This window comes from Ananas comosus, linkage group 9, assembly GCF_001540865.1.
Source record: "Ananas comosus cultivar F153 linkage group 9, ASM154086v1, whole genome shotgun sequence".
NCBI lineage: Eukaryota > Viridiplantae > Streptophyta > Magnoliopsida > Poales > Bromeliaceae > Ananas > Ananas comosus.
In genome coordinates this window covers 5,648,449-5,663,821 of record NC_033629.1, presented here as the reverse complement: position 1 = coordinate 5,663,821, position 15,373 = coordinate 5,648,449, and the positions used below count along the sequence as shown (strand labels likewise).

General features: G+C 38.6%; 2 protein-coding genes across 5 annotated transcripts in view; both read right to left on the bottom strand.

Annotated features, from left to right (window-relative positions):
- LOC109715213 (cytochrome b-c1 complex subunit 7-2-like) overlaps window positions 1-7,430 on the bottom strand; it is a 20,795-nt gene extending 13,365 nt beyond the window's left edge. The window contains exons 1-3 of one of the 4 annotated variants that reach the window (XM_020240115.1): window positions 7,283-7,430; window positions 7,049-7,187; window positions 6,761-6,918 (exon numbers count right to left, since the gene is read on the bottom strand). In XM_020240115.1, coding sequence (XP_020095704.1) covers window positions 6,761-6,918; window positions 7,049-7,148 — 258 coding nt within the window. In that variant the 5' untranslated portion in view covers window positions 7,149-7,187; window positions 7,283-7,430. Of the gene's footprint in view, window positions 1-6,760; window positions 6,919-7,048; window positions 7,188-7,252 lie in introns of all 4 variants that reach the window. The other 3 variants (XM_020240114.1, XM_020240113.1, XM_020240112.1) reach the window with 3 other exon arrangements.
- Window positions 12,621-14,643, bottom strand: LOC109715211. Its single transcript, XM_020240111.1, has one exon. The coding sequence runs from the start codon at window positions 14,532-14,534 to the stop codon at window positions 13,704-13,706; it is 831 nt and encodes a 276-aa protein (XP_020095700.1). The 5' UTR covers window positions 14,535-14,643; the 3' UTR covers window positions 12,621-13,703.

Sequence of the window (15,373 nt, the reverse complement as noted above, 5' to 3'; positions counted from 1 at the left end):
ATAAAATTTTTAACTAATTTATTTAAATATTTAATAAATCCTTTTATTAATTTAAGTTAATTGAGAATTTTAAAAAAAATTTTATAAAATTTATATAATAATATTATTTTTATTAATAATTGTTGCCACCCTTAGTATTCTTATTTTAAAATTTTAAAAATTAAAAATTTAAATTTTTAAAATTTATAATTTATAATTTATAATCTCAAAATTAAAGTTTATAATTTTAAATTTTAAATTTTAAATTTTGATATTTTAAATTTTTGAAATTTAAAATTTTATATTTTATATTTTTCAAATTTAAATTTGATCTTAAATTTAAAGTTTGAATTTTAAAGTTAAAATTTTGAATTTAAAATTTGAGATTTTAAAATTTCAAAGTTAAAATTTTAAATTTAAAAATATAAATTTAAAATTTTAAAAATTCAAATTCAAATATAATAAGAGGATGATATCATTATTTTTCATTTATAAAACTCACTATCCTTCTTATTCCATCTTACCTAACCAAACGCTATTTTTTTATTTTCAAAAATAACCCAATTTTCATCCAAACGTAAAATTGATCTAATCCCCGCTTATACCTCAATTTATACCTATCCCTGGAATAGCCACTTTTTGCTTATCCTTGAACCAAACGATACCTTAGGGTTTCTAGAAGATGTAGTAAACGTAGGCTGTTGGGAGATCGTAGCCTCCCATTTTGACTTGTAGCTTTTCGCCACTTGGCACCTTTTTATTTGCTCTCTAGGTTGACAATTCACCATATATTACTTTGGCCCTCTCATCTCATCAAGAGAATCAGCTTATATTTCCTCATGTTCAATAAAAATAAATTAAAAATCTCGTTCCTCCCAAACTCCGTCTTTATATCATACAAGATAGTCGGAGCTAGCAAGAGACGAGCAAACTGCACACTTGCAAGAGAAATAAGTGCTGCATCCTTGACTAGAAGATTTGCTATAAGTCTGTACAAACTATGCAACAATCTCCTCTTTTGTACTTCTTATGCGAAGACTTATTTTTAAGTCCTTCACCTCTTCAGATACGAGAAGTGAGGTTAAATATAAGTATAACACTATATATCATATATTATAATACGAAATAATATATATATAATTTTATATTTTGCAATAATGTTAAACATACAAAATATACAATTAAAATTATTCAATCTATTAACAAATAGATAAACAATTAAAAAAGTTCTCATCCAACTTTCTTTTGTTAAATTAAATAATCATAATTCAATTAATCTTACTAATTAACATACCCAACCAAATGTCTATCAATATTTACAAACAAATTATTTTTATATTTAAACAAAACTATTAAAAAATATTTACACACAAAAATTTACAATGAAATTTATGCGATTCAACTTTTTATCTTCGGGACAAAGTGAGGAATAGCTAGTTGGACATCATCCTCGAGTATTCTTATCCGTTGGAATGAATTTCGGAATAAATAAGTGCCGTCGGGCGCATCAATTGTGGGCTGCGAAAACAAATTGTAAAAATACGAACGAAGAATTTTCGAAATTTTCGCGACTAACTTTGATTAAAAGAATTAAAGTAAGCTAAGGTAATCGTTGGTTCGAATCAAATTGGGAAGTTTTGGTAAATGCAAGGGTTGTTCACAAGGTTTTGAAGAGCTCAGTGCGATGTAGTGCAAAAGGCCAGTGAAATTGAGCAGATTCTAATTTCTAATCGCCTCCAAATAATATCAAAAAAGGAATGCTTCCACAATTAAATTGGTACTGAAGTCCCTTGTGTATTTGGAAATTTGTGAAACGAGCGAACGAAAAATTAGAATTTTCTGTAAGAACTGACTCTAGAGTAAATACAGAAACTGCACAAGTGTCAGATAATATGAAAATGGTCAAATAGTCAGAACTTTATTAGACGCTATATTTAAGTTTAATTTTCTGACACTCCTGTAGAGAGAAAATAAGCATCTGATATACTTAATAAAGATTACAGTCGTGTGACAGTTCGACAGTACCAAACGGGCGCCCGTGATGGATGTCGAAACTGAATATTAAAATTCAGTGGAACTTAATAAAAACGAACATCCTCCAATGGAGCTCAATCGACTTTCGGATAGGGCTTACGAAAGGTATCTAACTACCGTGTGACCTATAACTATAAAGCATGAGGCAAAATTGTAATTTTACATAGAGTTAGTTGGAATTCACTAACACCCTGCCAGAGCTCCTATACTTATCCCTCTTACAGCCTCTTCCCTCCATACGTATGAAGAGTAGGGAAAGCAAGAGAAAGGAGACAGAGAAAGAAAAAAAAAGAAAAAGAAGTAAGATAAAAGAAAAAAAAAGAAAAAAAAAAGTGAGATATATTCCTTCCCTTCCCCTCGCCCCGCTGCGTTTATTAGTAACAGCCAGCACTCAACAAGAAGTACACACAGCCTACCCACACAGCAGCTCGGATCAGGCACAGGAAAGTCACAGCAGCAGCACAATCTGCGAGCAGCAGCTGCGCAACCAGCCAGCGCAGCACAGCAGTCAGCAGCAGCAGCAGCATAAGCAGCAGCCTGCGCCAAGCACCAGCAGTCAAGCAGCAGCACAGCACTGCAGCAATCAGGCAGCACACTGCCAGCTAGCAGCGCACCAGTGCATCTCAGCAGCACCAAGCATGCTGCTTTCACACAGTCAGCAGCAGCTTGCTTCACAGCAACCTGCTTTCACAGCATCTTGCGCAGGAGTACCAGCAGCAACATCAACACAATGCATGAGCAGCAAGCAGAGCTTCATCACAGATACTTACAGCTGCAGGAGCAAAAAAAAAAAGAAAGGAAAAGAAAAAGAAGAAAGAAAGAAGAAAAAGAAAGAAAGAAAATAGAGAGAAAAGGAGGAAAATGAGAAAGAAAAATAAATATGAAATACCTAACAATTGTAAAATTGCATAAAACGGGAATAATGAGCATGCACTTTTCAAAACATACACACACGAAATGACGCGGTAAACAAATTGAGGGAAAAGAAACGCTGGCAACGTCGATATCGGCAAATCCACGAACCTCGCAACGATATCGCAAAAAAGTTTTACACAGCTTTATAGCATGAAATCTTAATGTCAATTATGAGTAAGATAATTTATACAAAGGTCCGAAACGACACTAATTACGGTAGAGACCCGGTCTAATCTATTGCACGAAGCGCGAGAGATATTCGTCGACGCTTCGAACTTGGATTCTAGTTGATTGACACACCTACAGGTGGTGTGCTATCCGAACTCTTGAATACCTTTATTCTAATAATTCTTCGTGACATATTTTTATATTTGTATCATCATATAGGTTTTCATTGAGCGAGTAAAATGGTGAATTCCTAATCAACAAATGAAATTTGTGAAAATAAGATTGTGGCATAGAACCCTAATGATGCTGGCCCAAGACATCACAACTATAATGACAGAGATTTTGTACATGAAAATGTAATATAACAGTATAAAACTAGTTACAATAGTGAACATTGTTGTCGTTGAAATTCCTACAAGCGGCATCAATATACCACAATAGCGTTTCTAGCTTGGTGGTGCAAATCCCACCCAGGCAAGTTGATGACTCCGAATCATGTTTGGTCAACATACTTGCCCCAGACTAACTACTAGAAACACATCCCATCACAGACACCACTTACAGCCGTAGGGTATTTCTTGGGATTTATTTTAACCAAATGTTACTCACTGAATTGGGTAATTTATCAGGCAACGTACTTGCCCAGACAACTACTTGTCCGACAGACGGTCCAATCGAGACAAGCTTAGGGCCGTGAGATTTCTTTGTGAGTTATTGTTACAAAGGTTAACCACAGAAATGGTAATTTGCTTAAAGATTGCCCCAAGACTATACACATGTACTTGTCCAGCTTAACAAGAGAGAAACCAAATATTGGGTAAAGTAATGAAAAGCATGCATGATATTACAGTTTCATATCTTTACTTCTTTCATCCTGTAAACAGCAATTGTATATTACATTTTATATTGTTACTATTGACTTACTTTCTTGCCTACATACCCTGAATAAGGACCTACGTGGTATCCATCGCGAAGTCGCGCAGCTCGAACCCACTGGAACTTCTTGTAGTTCTCACTACATAAATTACATTCCAGTGCGGTTTTGGAGGCGAGTCGTCAAGGCCCTGCAGCTTAGCACTGACACCAGATTAGCAATTACCAATTTGATCATTGTATCATACCATTTGATGTACATAACACGTAAAGAATGTATAAGAAAGATGTATATAACTAATGTTTCAGTTACAATTGTCATATGTAAAGTTTGTAAATTTACAGTGAATTTCATTTACAGTAAGTTTACCTATCATTTGATTGCTTGGCCGTTCGTGCAAGCCATGTAATGAAATGTAATCCCTGGGAATTATTTAAATTCTTTTATCACTGTATCCTTTTTTTAGTGACCTTGGCGAATCAGAGAGGTGCTGTTCGTTCGTCTGTGTACGGCCCGGATCGACCAATTGCGATGGAGCTGGACGTGACACAAATGTGTTCCACCTCGCTTTATTAGTATATTAGTATATAATATAACTATAATATATATAATATATATATATATATATATATAATATATATGGAAATCTATATACAATAAATTTGTTAAGTAATATAACTATTATTAATTATTAAATTCTTAATTAGTGGGTGAATTGATCCCTCACCAACTATTGTAGTTGGGACAACAACTAATTTGGATGTAGTTCCAACTGCAGCATGTAGGCCTCTTTGTGCAGTTCAACTACAACAATTGGACTCAACTACACAAACTCAAACACAAGATTTGAGCCAACATGCAATTGCAACTATAGAGCAGTTGCAACTACGTGCGACAAACAGCCCCTTAATTTCATCCATTAAACCCAACCCAAAAGAATTAAATAAGACAAATTAGTCCAATTTGCACCTCAGTTGCATCATGTAAGAGAGTATGAGGATTAGAGAGAAAAACAATAGATTAAAATCACAATAACAAGACAATTACCTAGGACTATCAATCAGCACAAGGCCGTTAACAAGAACTCTCAATAATGTAACAAAGTACACAAGCGATAGTAGTACTAACCAAGGATTTAAGTGTTGTGGCATGGGAATGTGTCCAGCACTTGCTGACACAGTACAACACAGCATCCGTGCCATATCGATGTGTGCTGTTGACAAAAATACTTGCGTGCCAACACACTATAGCACAAAATATTTATTTTCTCTAGCACTGATATATTCTACTTGCTTACAATATATTCTTCATCAAATCTTTTGCATTTTATTGATATAATAATTACTTGCTAATGTCAAAAAAAGAGAAATAGGGATTTGAGTCGTGCCATCGGCGCGGGATTTATATCGTGTTGATGTCTTGTCAGCACAGTATGGCATGGTGATCACGACCACTAATGGGCATTTAAATCCTTGCTACTAGCACATCTAGTGAACCAACTTACCTCTTATCATGGTTTCGTCAATATATCATTTTCTGCATTCAATATTAATTTACATGGTTAAGTGACTAAACAGCATTGCTCTTATAATATAATTTTTCTCTTTAACAAAGAAATTATTTTTTCTTTATGATGCTAAAATACAAAAATTACAAAAGAACACAAAGCATTTCACAAGACCACTAACAAGTGTTAATTGAGGTTGATCACACACCAGTATTGCGAAAATTGACCATTCCAAGTTACACTAATCAAAAGAGAAGCTAGTCGTAAGACACAAGCATTTCACAAGGCTACTAACAAGTGCTATCTTAGGTTGATCACACCCCAACATTCGGATAGCTTGCCAACACTTGATCAAAAGAGAAGCTATTCAGAAGAATATCTAAGTAGCTATTAGATGAACTAGCATTCAAAACTCCCTCCAACTCCAAGCAGCATATGATCTATTAAGCTACTAATAAGCACAATGTACAGACAGCAACTAGTAAGTTACAATTACCATACACGAGTACATATAACATAGTCTCTTTACTTTACATCTAGCTATAGGTTTATAAGTTTCACTGTACATTTAAATTTAGGGAATGAGTTGCTGTTATTTGTGAATCAACACCATTCACAGTATAAAATCTCTCCAGCTATTATCTAATTTATGAAACAGACAATTGCAAAATTTCAAGCTAAGTTTGATCAAGAACTATTTGGATCAGTTTCAAAATATTACTTTGTAGCTTCAGAAATCTCAGATGTATTTATTCAATAGGACATCTAACAAGCACTTCAACATTTAATTGTCTTCTATGCACCATAAATACAACTAATAGTTCATCCAGAGTCTGCACACCCACACTATTCCTTATACCAATCTAATAGGCGTTTTATTTTACTTGCATTATTTTACCTACCATATATTATCACCCTTCAAGTACCCTATCTATTTCTAACTCTCTAATCATCTCCTTCAATTGAAATGGAAGTGGGTCAATTATTCATGATTTTTGCTAATCAATATAAAAAAAATTCTCCTCAAATCATTTTAAGCACAAAACAGGGAGAATCATCACTGGTGGACTCTTCTAGATTACCTTTTTTCTCAAAGAGGATCTGACCATGAGATGGAGATCACGGCAATGATCTCCGGCTCAACTTGCAGTGATGCCCTATAAATATTTTATCCAAAAGAGAGACCTAAGGGATCAACCATTCCGTAGCACCTATATACTCATTTTTTTCACATCAACAATAAAATTTCAGCGGAATCGGAAAGCAAGGAAGAGGGAGACAACCTGGAGATCCTCGGGCAAGTACTCGTGCTTCATGGAGAGATCCATGGCGCGCTTGAGCCGCTGGTTCCGTGCGTCCACCACCTCCCGCGGGAGCCGCGCGAGGGCCTCCTTAATATCTAGATCGTAGTACGGATCGTACAGATCATCGTACCGAAGCCCTAAAACCAAACGCAGTAGATCATAACATTAACATCAATGATCTCGGATTTCGCCGATTCAAGGGAAAAAAGAAAAGAAAAAAATAAAAACCCTAACCCTAACCCTAATTGGGGAGGAAAGAGTTGCTACCGTAGTTCCTGAGGCGTTTGGAGACGGCCTTCATGTGCTGGCGCGCGAGCCAGTTGCGGCGGGGGTTGATGAGCCACTGCGTCCATGACGACAACGCCATTTCTCTTTCTCTCTGTAACAACCTGAAGAATGTAACAACCTGAAGAATAAAGGAGTAGAGTAGTTAAAACTTAAAAGGAGAAGTAGTAAAAGTGGTAGCTTTACTAGTTAAGCGAGGAATAAGGGCAGCAGCACGATGGTGAGGAGCGAGCTCGGCGGAGCGATCCTGCGGGGAGCGCCTTCGAAGGGCTCGGGCGCTGACGGAGAAGAAGCCGGAGGCAACGAGGGCGTCCCTGGAGGCAGAGAGGAGAGAGGAGAGCGAGCGGAAGGGAGTCCGACCAAATCTGCAGATTTGGGGAGAAGTAGTAGGCGGATCGGGCGGTCAGATTAACGGATCGGGCGTAAAACGCGGACCCACTATCCGCTGGTTTGAGGATAGTGCTGATAAGGCAACCCGATATCCATTCGCCCTATTACCCGCTTACATGATGCTCAGGACCTCTGTTAGTTAATTCGCGATTAATACGCGAATAATTCTCGTACTTTAAAAAATACGAATTAAACGGGGCGTCCCGTATTTTTTCAAAAAATTAGGAAAAAAACGCGATTTTTTTCTCAAAAATAATTATTCGCGAATTATTCGCGATTCGCGAATAAATCGCCCAAAAAATCGGCGATCGGCCGAGGGTCGCGTCGTCGCCGCTCGCGTCGTCGTCGTCCTCCGCCGCCCTCGCCGGCTCCGCCGCCCTCGCCGGCGCCGGGAGCAAGGGCCACGGCTGCGGATCCTGTCTCGTCGCCGCTCACGTCGTCGTCGTCCTCCGCCGCCCTCGCCGGTGCCGAGAGCAACGCTGCGGATCCCGTCTCGCCTCGGCAGAAAAAAAGAAGATGAACAGGAAAAAAATCGGGGCTCATAAGGCATGGATGGTGCACGCGGTCCACGAGGCCATTTCCACCTCGTGGACCGCATGAGGGGAGGTCCACAGTGGACCTGTGGACCTCCCTCTCTTATATATATATATATATTCATTTATTATATATATTATTTTATTTTTATTTTTATATAGAAATATTTATATGATATTTTATTTATAAATTTGTAATTATTTATTAATATTTTTAAATATATAAATCTTATATATTATTAATATATGTTTATTATTAATATATGAATATATTTAATTTATATATAAAAATTATAATAATAATATATATAGTATATTAATTATTATATATTTAATATATAGCCGAATTTTTTATCCCGAATTTTTAATTGGTGAACGTATAATACCCGTATAAATCACGTATCCGAATAATTATCGAATCCGTTTTTTAGCCGTATTTTTTAACGAATTTAAAAATTAAAAGACGAATTTTATTCGAATTATATCCGTACCGAATTTTTGCCGAATCCGAATTAACTAACTATGCTCAGGACCGGTCAAGCCCAACTCGAGGCCCACTTTCCCATCAAAATTGGCCCACAACTCTATTTAATTGTTCTTACTAACAATTACAGCTTAGTCCACATTTTCCTGTTATTTGCATTTTAATACTATGTATGGAGGAGTACAAGAAGCAGGTTGTAAACATTTTTGAGTATCAATGAAATGGAATATTGAATCTGCTTCTTCCTCAATTTTCCTTCTCCTCTAAACTCTCCTTCCCCAACTCTTATCTCTTCTCTACCTCTAATCTCCTATCCTCATCTCAATTTCCCCTCTACCTATATCTCTATCTCTATCTGTATCCCCAACTCTACCTCTACTTCTCTTTCTCTTTTCTTACCTTTTTCTTACCTCGGTTACATCGGAATCGCTGTCGGAAACCACCATCATCCCCGTCGCCGTCCTCACCTCAGCGAATTCTCATCATCGGCGGTTGCGACGAGTCCGGGATATTACAAATTGGTATCAGAGCGAAACGATCTCAAGGCAAGGTGCAGTGAATTCGCGCGTTGATTCCGATCTTTTAGATCATGGAGTTAGCTTGGCGAACAATCTCCCGCGCTCTAAGAATTGATTCCGATCAGTTTTGGACAAAGGGAGACACTGCGGAGACCAAATTGATCTCTGATCTGCAGCTAAGGAGGAACCCATAATTCTCCGAGGCCGCAGGATCCCATCTGGAGTTGCAGCGGCTGAAATGGATCCCGCTTTGAATAGGTAGAGGCAACAGTGAGCTACAAAAATCAAGTTGGGGCTGCAAAGAGAGAAAAATAGCTAGCAATTTCATCAAACACCAAGTGAGCAAGAGTGCACCAAGGAGTAAGACAGGGAACAAGGCAAATTTGAAGTCAATAGATGGTACAACAACTAGGCGATTCAACAAACAAGTCGCGAGCAACGATCGAAAACCATTCTGAAGCAATTACAAGAGTCGAGCAGCTGCGCAATTCATCAAACAGCTTGGATGCAAGGTGACCACTACTAGCAACTCGTTTTTTAGCATTAGTTTAAATCGTCAATTCCTATATTGCCATTGTTGAGGAATGTATCAAGGTTGGGAAAGTGTTAAGTCACTGTTCCATTAGTTGAATCAGTGACTTAGCTTCAGTATAGCATCATCGGCCACCTTGACGTAGTTACTATAGTCAGAGGGAGACGAGTGCCTAGCCCAGCAGATAGATAACTTACAAAATACACGGCAGCATAAGTATGAATCTCTACGGATGGAAGAAGCCACAAGATATGAAAAATGGCGACAAGAAGATGCTAAAAGACATCAGCAACTAGTAGAGCTGCTAACAGCTTTAATGTCGAGCTCACAGTCAGTGAATACCCCTTTGGTGATCAGAGAAGGCCGACAAGTCGTACAAGACAATCCCACGAGTAGCAATTTTGTGATGCAACAGAATGATATGGAAAGAAAAATACTAGCTCCTATTGAGGGAAAAAGGCTACCACCTACACTAATTAGGCCTGCAAGAAACCAACCACCGCAACAATATATACCATACTTGAAGTTACAAATCCCAACCTTTAACGGAACAGATCCAAAAGGATGGTTGCAAAATTGCGAGCAGTATTTTGACAGATACCAAGTTCCTGAGCAACAATGGACAGGCATCCCATCCACGCACATAGGGGAAAAGGTAAGAATATGGAAGCATGCATACTTCATTAACCATCCGAGGGCGAATTGGAGTGAGTTTACTGTCTGCGACCACGAATGATGCACCTCGCGCGGTTAATCTTATTTTGATTTTACCGTGGGGTAGTATTCATGATTCAGATTAATATTTGAATATGTATGGGAATCAGGTATTGTGGATTCATGGCTTCCAATAAACGCAAGCGTTTATTGTTAATTACCCCTACAAAGTGTTAGGGCACCTTCGATTAAGAGACCTCTGTAATGCTGAAATAGACTGAAATTGAATAAAATGTGGATTTTATAACATAATCCATTGTATAGTTACATGGCTTAACCAGGGGCATACCCCCAGTGTACATGAATGAATATGACGGTTGATTGAACTTGATTCTGAATCAAAGTGTATGATCAAATTGATTTGATTGGGCTCTATATGTTTCAGTGCTCAACAATATTGTTCACCCTAAGGTGAGGGATTGATTAAATTCCATGTATATGCATTGGGACTTAATCGGATTTGATTCAAATTAAACCCTAGTTAGGTGCATTAGAGTTTGATTTGATTAAATTGATTTAAGCTTTCATCCTAAATGTATGTGTTAGGATTAGCCCAAATATTTCGAATTAGACTCTAATTTTATATCTTAGAGTCTAGTGTAATTAAGCTCTATGCTTATATGTTAGAGCTTAATTACACCTCACATTGAGTTCACCATAAGGCGAAATATTAACTAAATCCTAATTATATATATTAGGATTAGTCGAAATTTGATTTAAATTAAACTCTAAGTGTATGTATTAGAGTCTAATTTAGTTTCATTTGGGTTCACCATGAGGTGAAATATCAACTAAATCCTAATTATATATATTAGGATTAGTCAAAATTTAAATTAAACTCTAAGTGTATGTATTAGAGTCTAAATCAACTAAATCCTAATTATATATTAGGATTAGTCAAAATATAACTTAACTTAAATTAAACTCTAAGTGTATGTATTAGAGTCTAATTTACTTTCATTTGGGTTCACCATGAGGTGAATTATCAACTAAATCCTAATGATATATATTAGGATTAGTCAAAATTTAATTTAAATTAAACTCTAAGTGTATGTATTAGAGTCTAATTTAGTTTCATTTGGGTTCACCATGAGGTGAAATATCAACTAAATCCTAATTATATATATTAGGATTAGTCAAAATTTAAATTAAACTCTAAGTGTATGTATTAGAGTCTAAATCAACTAAATCCTAATTATATATTAGGATTAGTCAAAATATAACTTAACTTAAATTAAACTCTAAGTGTATGTATTAGAGTCTAATTTAGTTTCATTTGGGTTCACCATGAGGTGAATTATCAACTAAATCCTAATGATGTATATTAGGATTAGTCAAAATTTAATTTAAATTAAACTCTAAGTGTATGTATTAGAGTCTAAATCAACTAAATCCTAATTATATATTAGGATTAGTCAAATATAATTTAAATTAAACTCTAAGTGTATGTATTAGAGTCTAATTTGGGTTCACCATGAGGTGAAATATCAACTAAATCCTGGTTATATATATTAGGATTAGTCAAATGTAATTTAAATTAAACTCTAAGTGTATGTATTAGAGTCTAATTTGGATTCACCAGGAGGTGAAGTATCAACTAAATCCTAGTTGTATATATTAGGATTAGTCAAATGCAATTTAAATTAAACTCTAAGTGTATGTATTAGAGTCTAATTCAGTTTAATTTGTTTGAAGTCCAAGTAGATGTATTAGAGTTCAATAAATTTGATTTGATTAGGTAAAACCTAATTTGTTATTTTTATCTTAGTCACATATACTAAGATAAAAAAAATAGTTTGATCAATTCTAAACAAATATTTTAGAATTTGATCTAATATGAATGTGATAGCAATATGATAAGGAGATTCATCTGAATTGATTCTCAATTTAGACTTGATTCAATTTGGGCATTCTTTTTTTTTTTAATGGACTAGTTTGGATTAGGTTTGCATTCAAACTTGGGCCTGGGCTCAATGTGGGTTCAGATTAAGGTTCAGGCATAGACTAAATGTAGGCTTATATGATTTGGATTCGGGTATGGGCTAAATTCAGGCCCATGTAGTATGGATTCAGGTTGAGGTCTGAACTATATCTAAATTTTGGATATGGGCTCGGGCTCAATTCAGGCCCATATGACTTAGGTCCATATTTCTTTGGGTAAACTATAGAATTGGGCCCAGATTTATGTTTGGGCTGAACCTGAGTGGTTAGAGCTTGGACTATGTGATTTGAGGTGAGTACGGGCTTGTTCCATACGAGATTTTGAGATGGGAATTATTTAGGATTTGTTTGAGATCAAAATATTTAAATATATTGTTCAGAATCAAATTCATTACTTAAACATTTCAAATGTTTTTTTTTATTTGTCAAATTCTCAGTCATGAATCACATAAAATGTCCAATGCGATTAAATCTTAATTTGGTCTAATTTGACCAAATCGAAAGATTCGACTTTGGATAGAATCAAAGAGTTCGATTATTTTCGAACATTACATTGTTCTTCCAATAAAAGGACAATCAAAAGAATATTAATCGATAACCCGATTAATTTTCTTTTGTCTCCTCATTATAGGAGAATTAAGAGAGAATTTTTCTCTTTATCTCCTTTGAAGATACAAGACAACAAAGATAGATAATTCTTCTTTGTCTCTTTTACATTCATGGGACAACTAAGGTGGGAAAATCCCTTCCTTGCCTCCCTTTTTGTAACAAATCTCCCTCTCTCTTTCATAATTAGAGGAGTAATCTTTTTCCCTCTTTCTCTCTTTTTTTTTGCAAAGAAAAGAGCACCGCTCTCTCCCTCTTTCGATGATGCTATATTTTTATAAAGGGAAGAGCACCGCTCACTCCCTTTTGATAAAACATTTTTATAAAGAGAAGAGCACCGCTCTCTCTCTTTATATACAGATCGGGTTCGACGTTAAAAGTACATCTTAAGCATTTCATCAAATAGTTGGCAGGCATGATTTGTTGGCGTGAACTCCGTCAAAGCAATATCATAGGCAGCCTTGTAGGCGGCGAGGTTGATGCTGTTGCTTCTGAGATTGGTCTGCACGTTTGCGAGGAACGAACCGTAGACGTCCGGGAACTCGTCAAACAAGTCCTGGCAGGTGTCAACGAACGTGCCGACGGCCGAGAGCTCGCTGTTGACGTCTGCGAGCCGCCCGTTGCTGCGCACCAATCGTCGGCGCATTCTGCAGCGCGTCCACCGCCTGCGCGTGCTCCGCCTTGAGCACCATAGCCTGGACGGACGCCACGGCTCATGCGGTGTAGCCGCTGCGTTTCGCCCGCAACTTGCAGCTCTTTTTAAAGAACCGATGTTCATTTTAGACACAGAGCGAACACCTGGTAAGCGGTGACAAGGCTGGCCATGACGGAGAAGAGGCCGGTGTCGAGGGCGTCCCGTAGAAGGAGAAAGAGGAGTACTGCAGGCCGTGCTTCTTGTAGACACTCGACAAGGAGTGGTTCAGGCAGAACTGCGCGTGCTGTACTCCCGTCGTCGCGAAGCTGACGAGCACGACCGCCAGCCGCTCGGGCCAGGACGGTAGGCATGACAGCAACAGCGAGAACCACGTCCAGAACACCAGCAGGCCGAGTAGCTTATGCGCGCGGTGCGGCACGCGCCTCGCGGGGAGAGCAGCAGGACGAGGGATTGCGTGAAGAGGTTGAGCCGCGCGACGCACATGACGGGATAGAAGGTCCAGTGCGCGCGGCGTGGTCGACGTGCATGGTGCGGCCGTAGAAGGCCGAGCGCAGCGACGCGAAGAGCGGGCGGCCTCGACGGCACGGGGGTCGGCGAGGCGGCGGGCAGTCTCGACAGCGTAGAGGTCGGCGAGGAGGCGGACGGCCTCGGGTAGTTGAGTTCAGCGAGGAGCGGCGGCCTCGGCAGCGTAGGGGTCGGCGAGGTGTCGACCAACTTGGCGTCGCGGCCCGCGACGAGCAAGTCGCAGGCGAGGGCGATCTCGAACCCGGCGGTGACGGCGAATCCGGCGACGGCGCCGACGATGGGCTTGCGGCACGCGGCCATGGCGGCGACGGGGTCGGCGGTGGGGTCCTTGACGTCGCCCTTGAAGACGTCCTCGGCGGCGGCGAGGTCGACGCCGGAGCAGAAGGTGCGGCCACGCCCGGCGAGGACCACGGCGACCATGGCGTCGTCGGCGTCGAGGCGGCGGAACGCGCCTGCGAGCGTGACCATCAGGGGGCGCGTGAGCGAGTTGAGCGTGCCCGGGCGGTTGATGGTGACCACGGCCACCGCGGATCCATGGGGTCGCCGCTCCACCACGATGAGCTCATCCATGGCGGAGGAGGACGAGGGAGCCGTGGGGAGGGTTTGTTATATACCCGGAATGGAGATGGAGAGAGATCTCGTTTGCGTGTCGGAGTTGGTTGAGAGGGTGAGCTGTGGATAGAGCCCATTACGTCGGGGCGAGTATAAATAATAATAACGTTACCGTAGCTTTTTTTTTTCCTTTTTTTTTTTTCTGGCTAAATCACGAAGTTGACATCGTTGACCGAGGATCTTTTACAGAGGCTAATTGCACCAGTTTAAAGTTTAAACCTATTTTCCCAAGCACGAGTAACAAAGAATTTAATAATTAATAATTAAAATTTTAAATTTTAAATTTTGATTATTTTATTTTTTTTATTAAATTTATTTTTTAAAAAATAAATAAAGTGAATAATATAAACAATGCGGATAGTATAAAAAATAAACAAACGGCTATGGGTCCTATATTACAGTGATGCCTTTTTGTGGATCAGCTGGGGACCACTGNTTTTAGGATGTGCGTATAGTGGGGATTGTGGGGATATGGGAAGTTGGACGTGGGAGATTTTTTTGACAGTCGTGGGATCATGGGTTCATGGGTATAACATTACAAATTATTCCCTTCACTTTGTTTATATTATAGTTTAGTTAAAATAACAAGATATTATATGCTTAAAATGGAGCATCTTGCAAATATCTGAAAGGGAAAGGACTAATTTGCTATTTGCCATGTATAATAGCCTTGCCTACGAGAGCATTCTCTCTCTTCCTCCTCTTTGTAGTTTATGCACCTGGTGCATGGATTAACCTATGCACCACATTCAAAATTTGAACTCAAATTTCTCCATGCACCTAGTGCATAGACCATC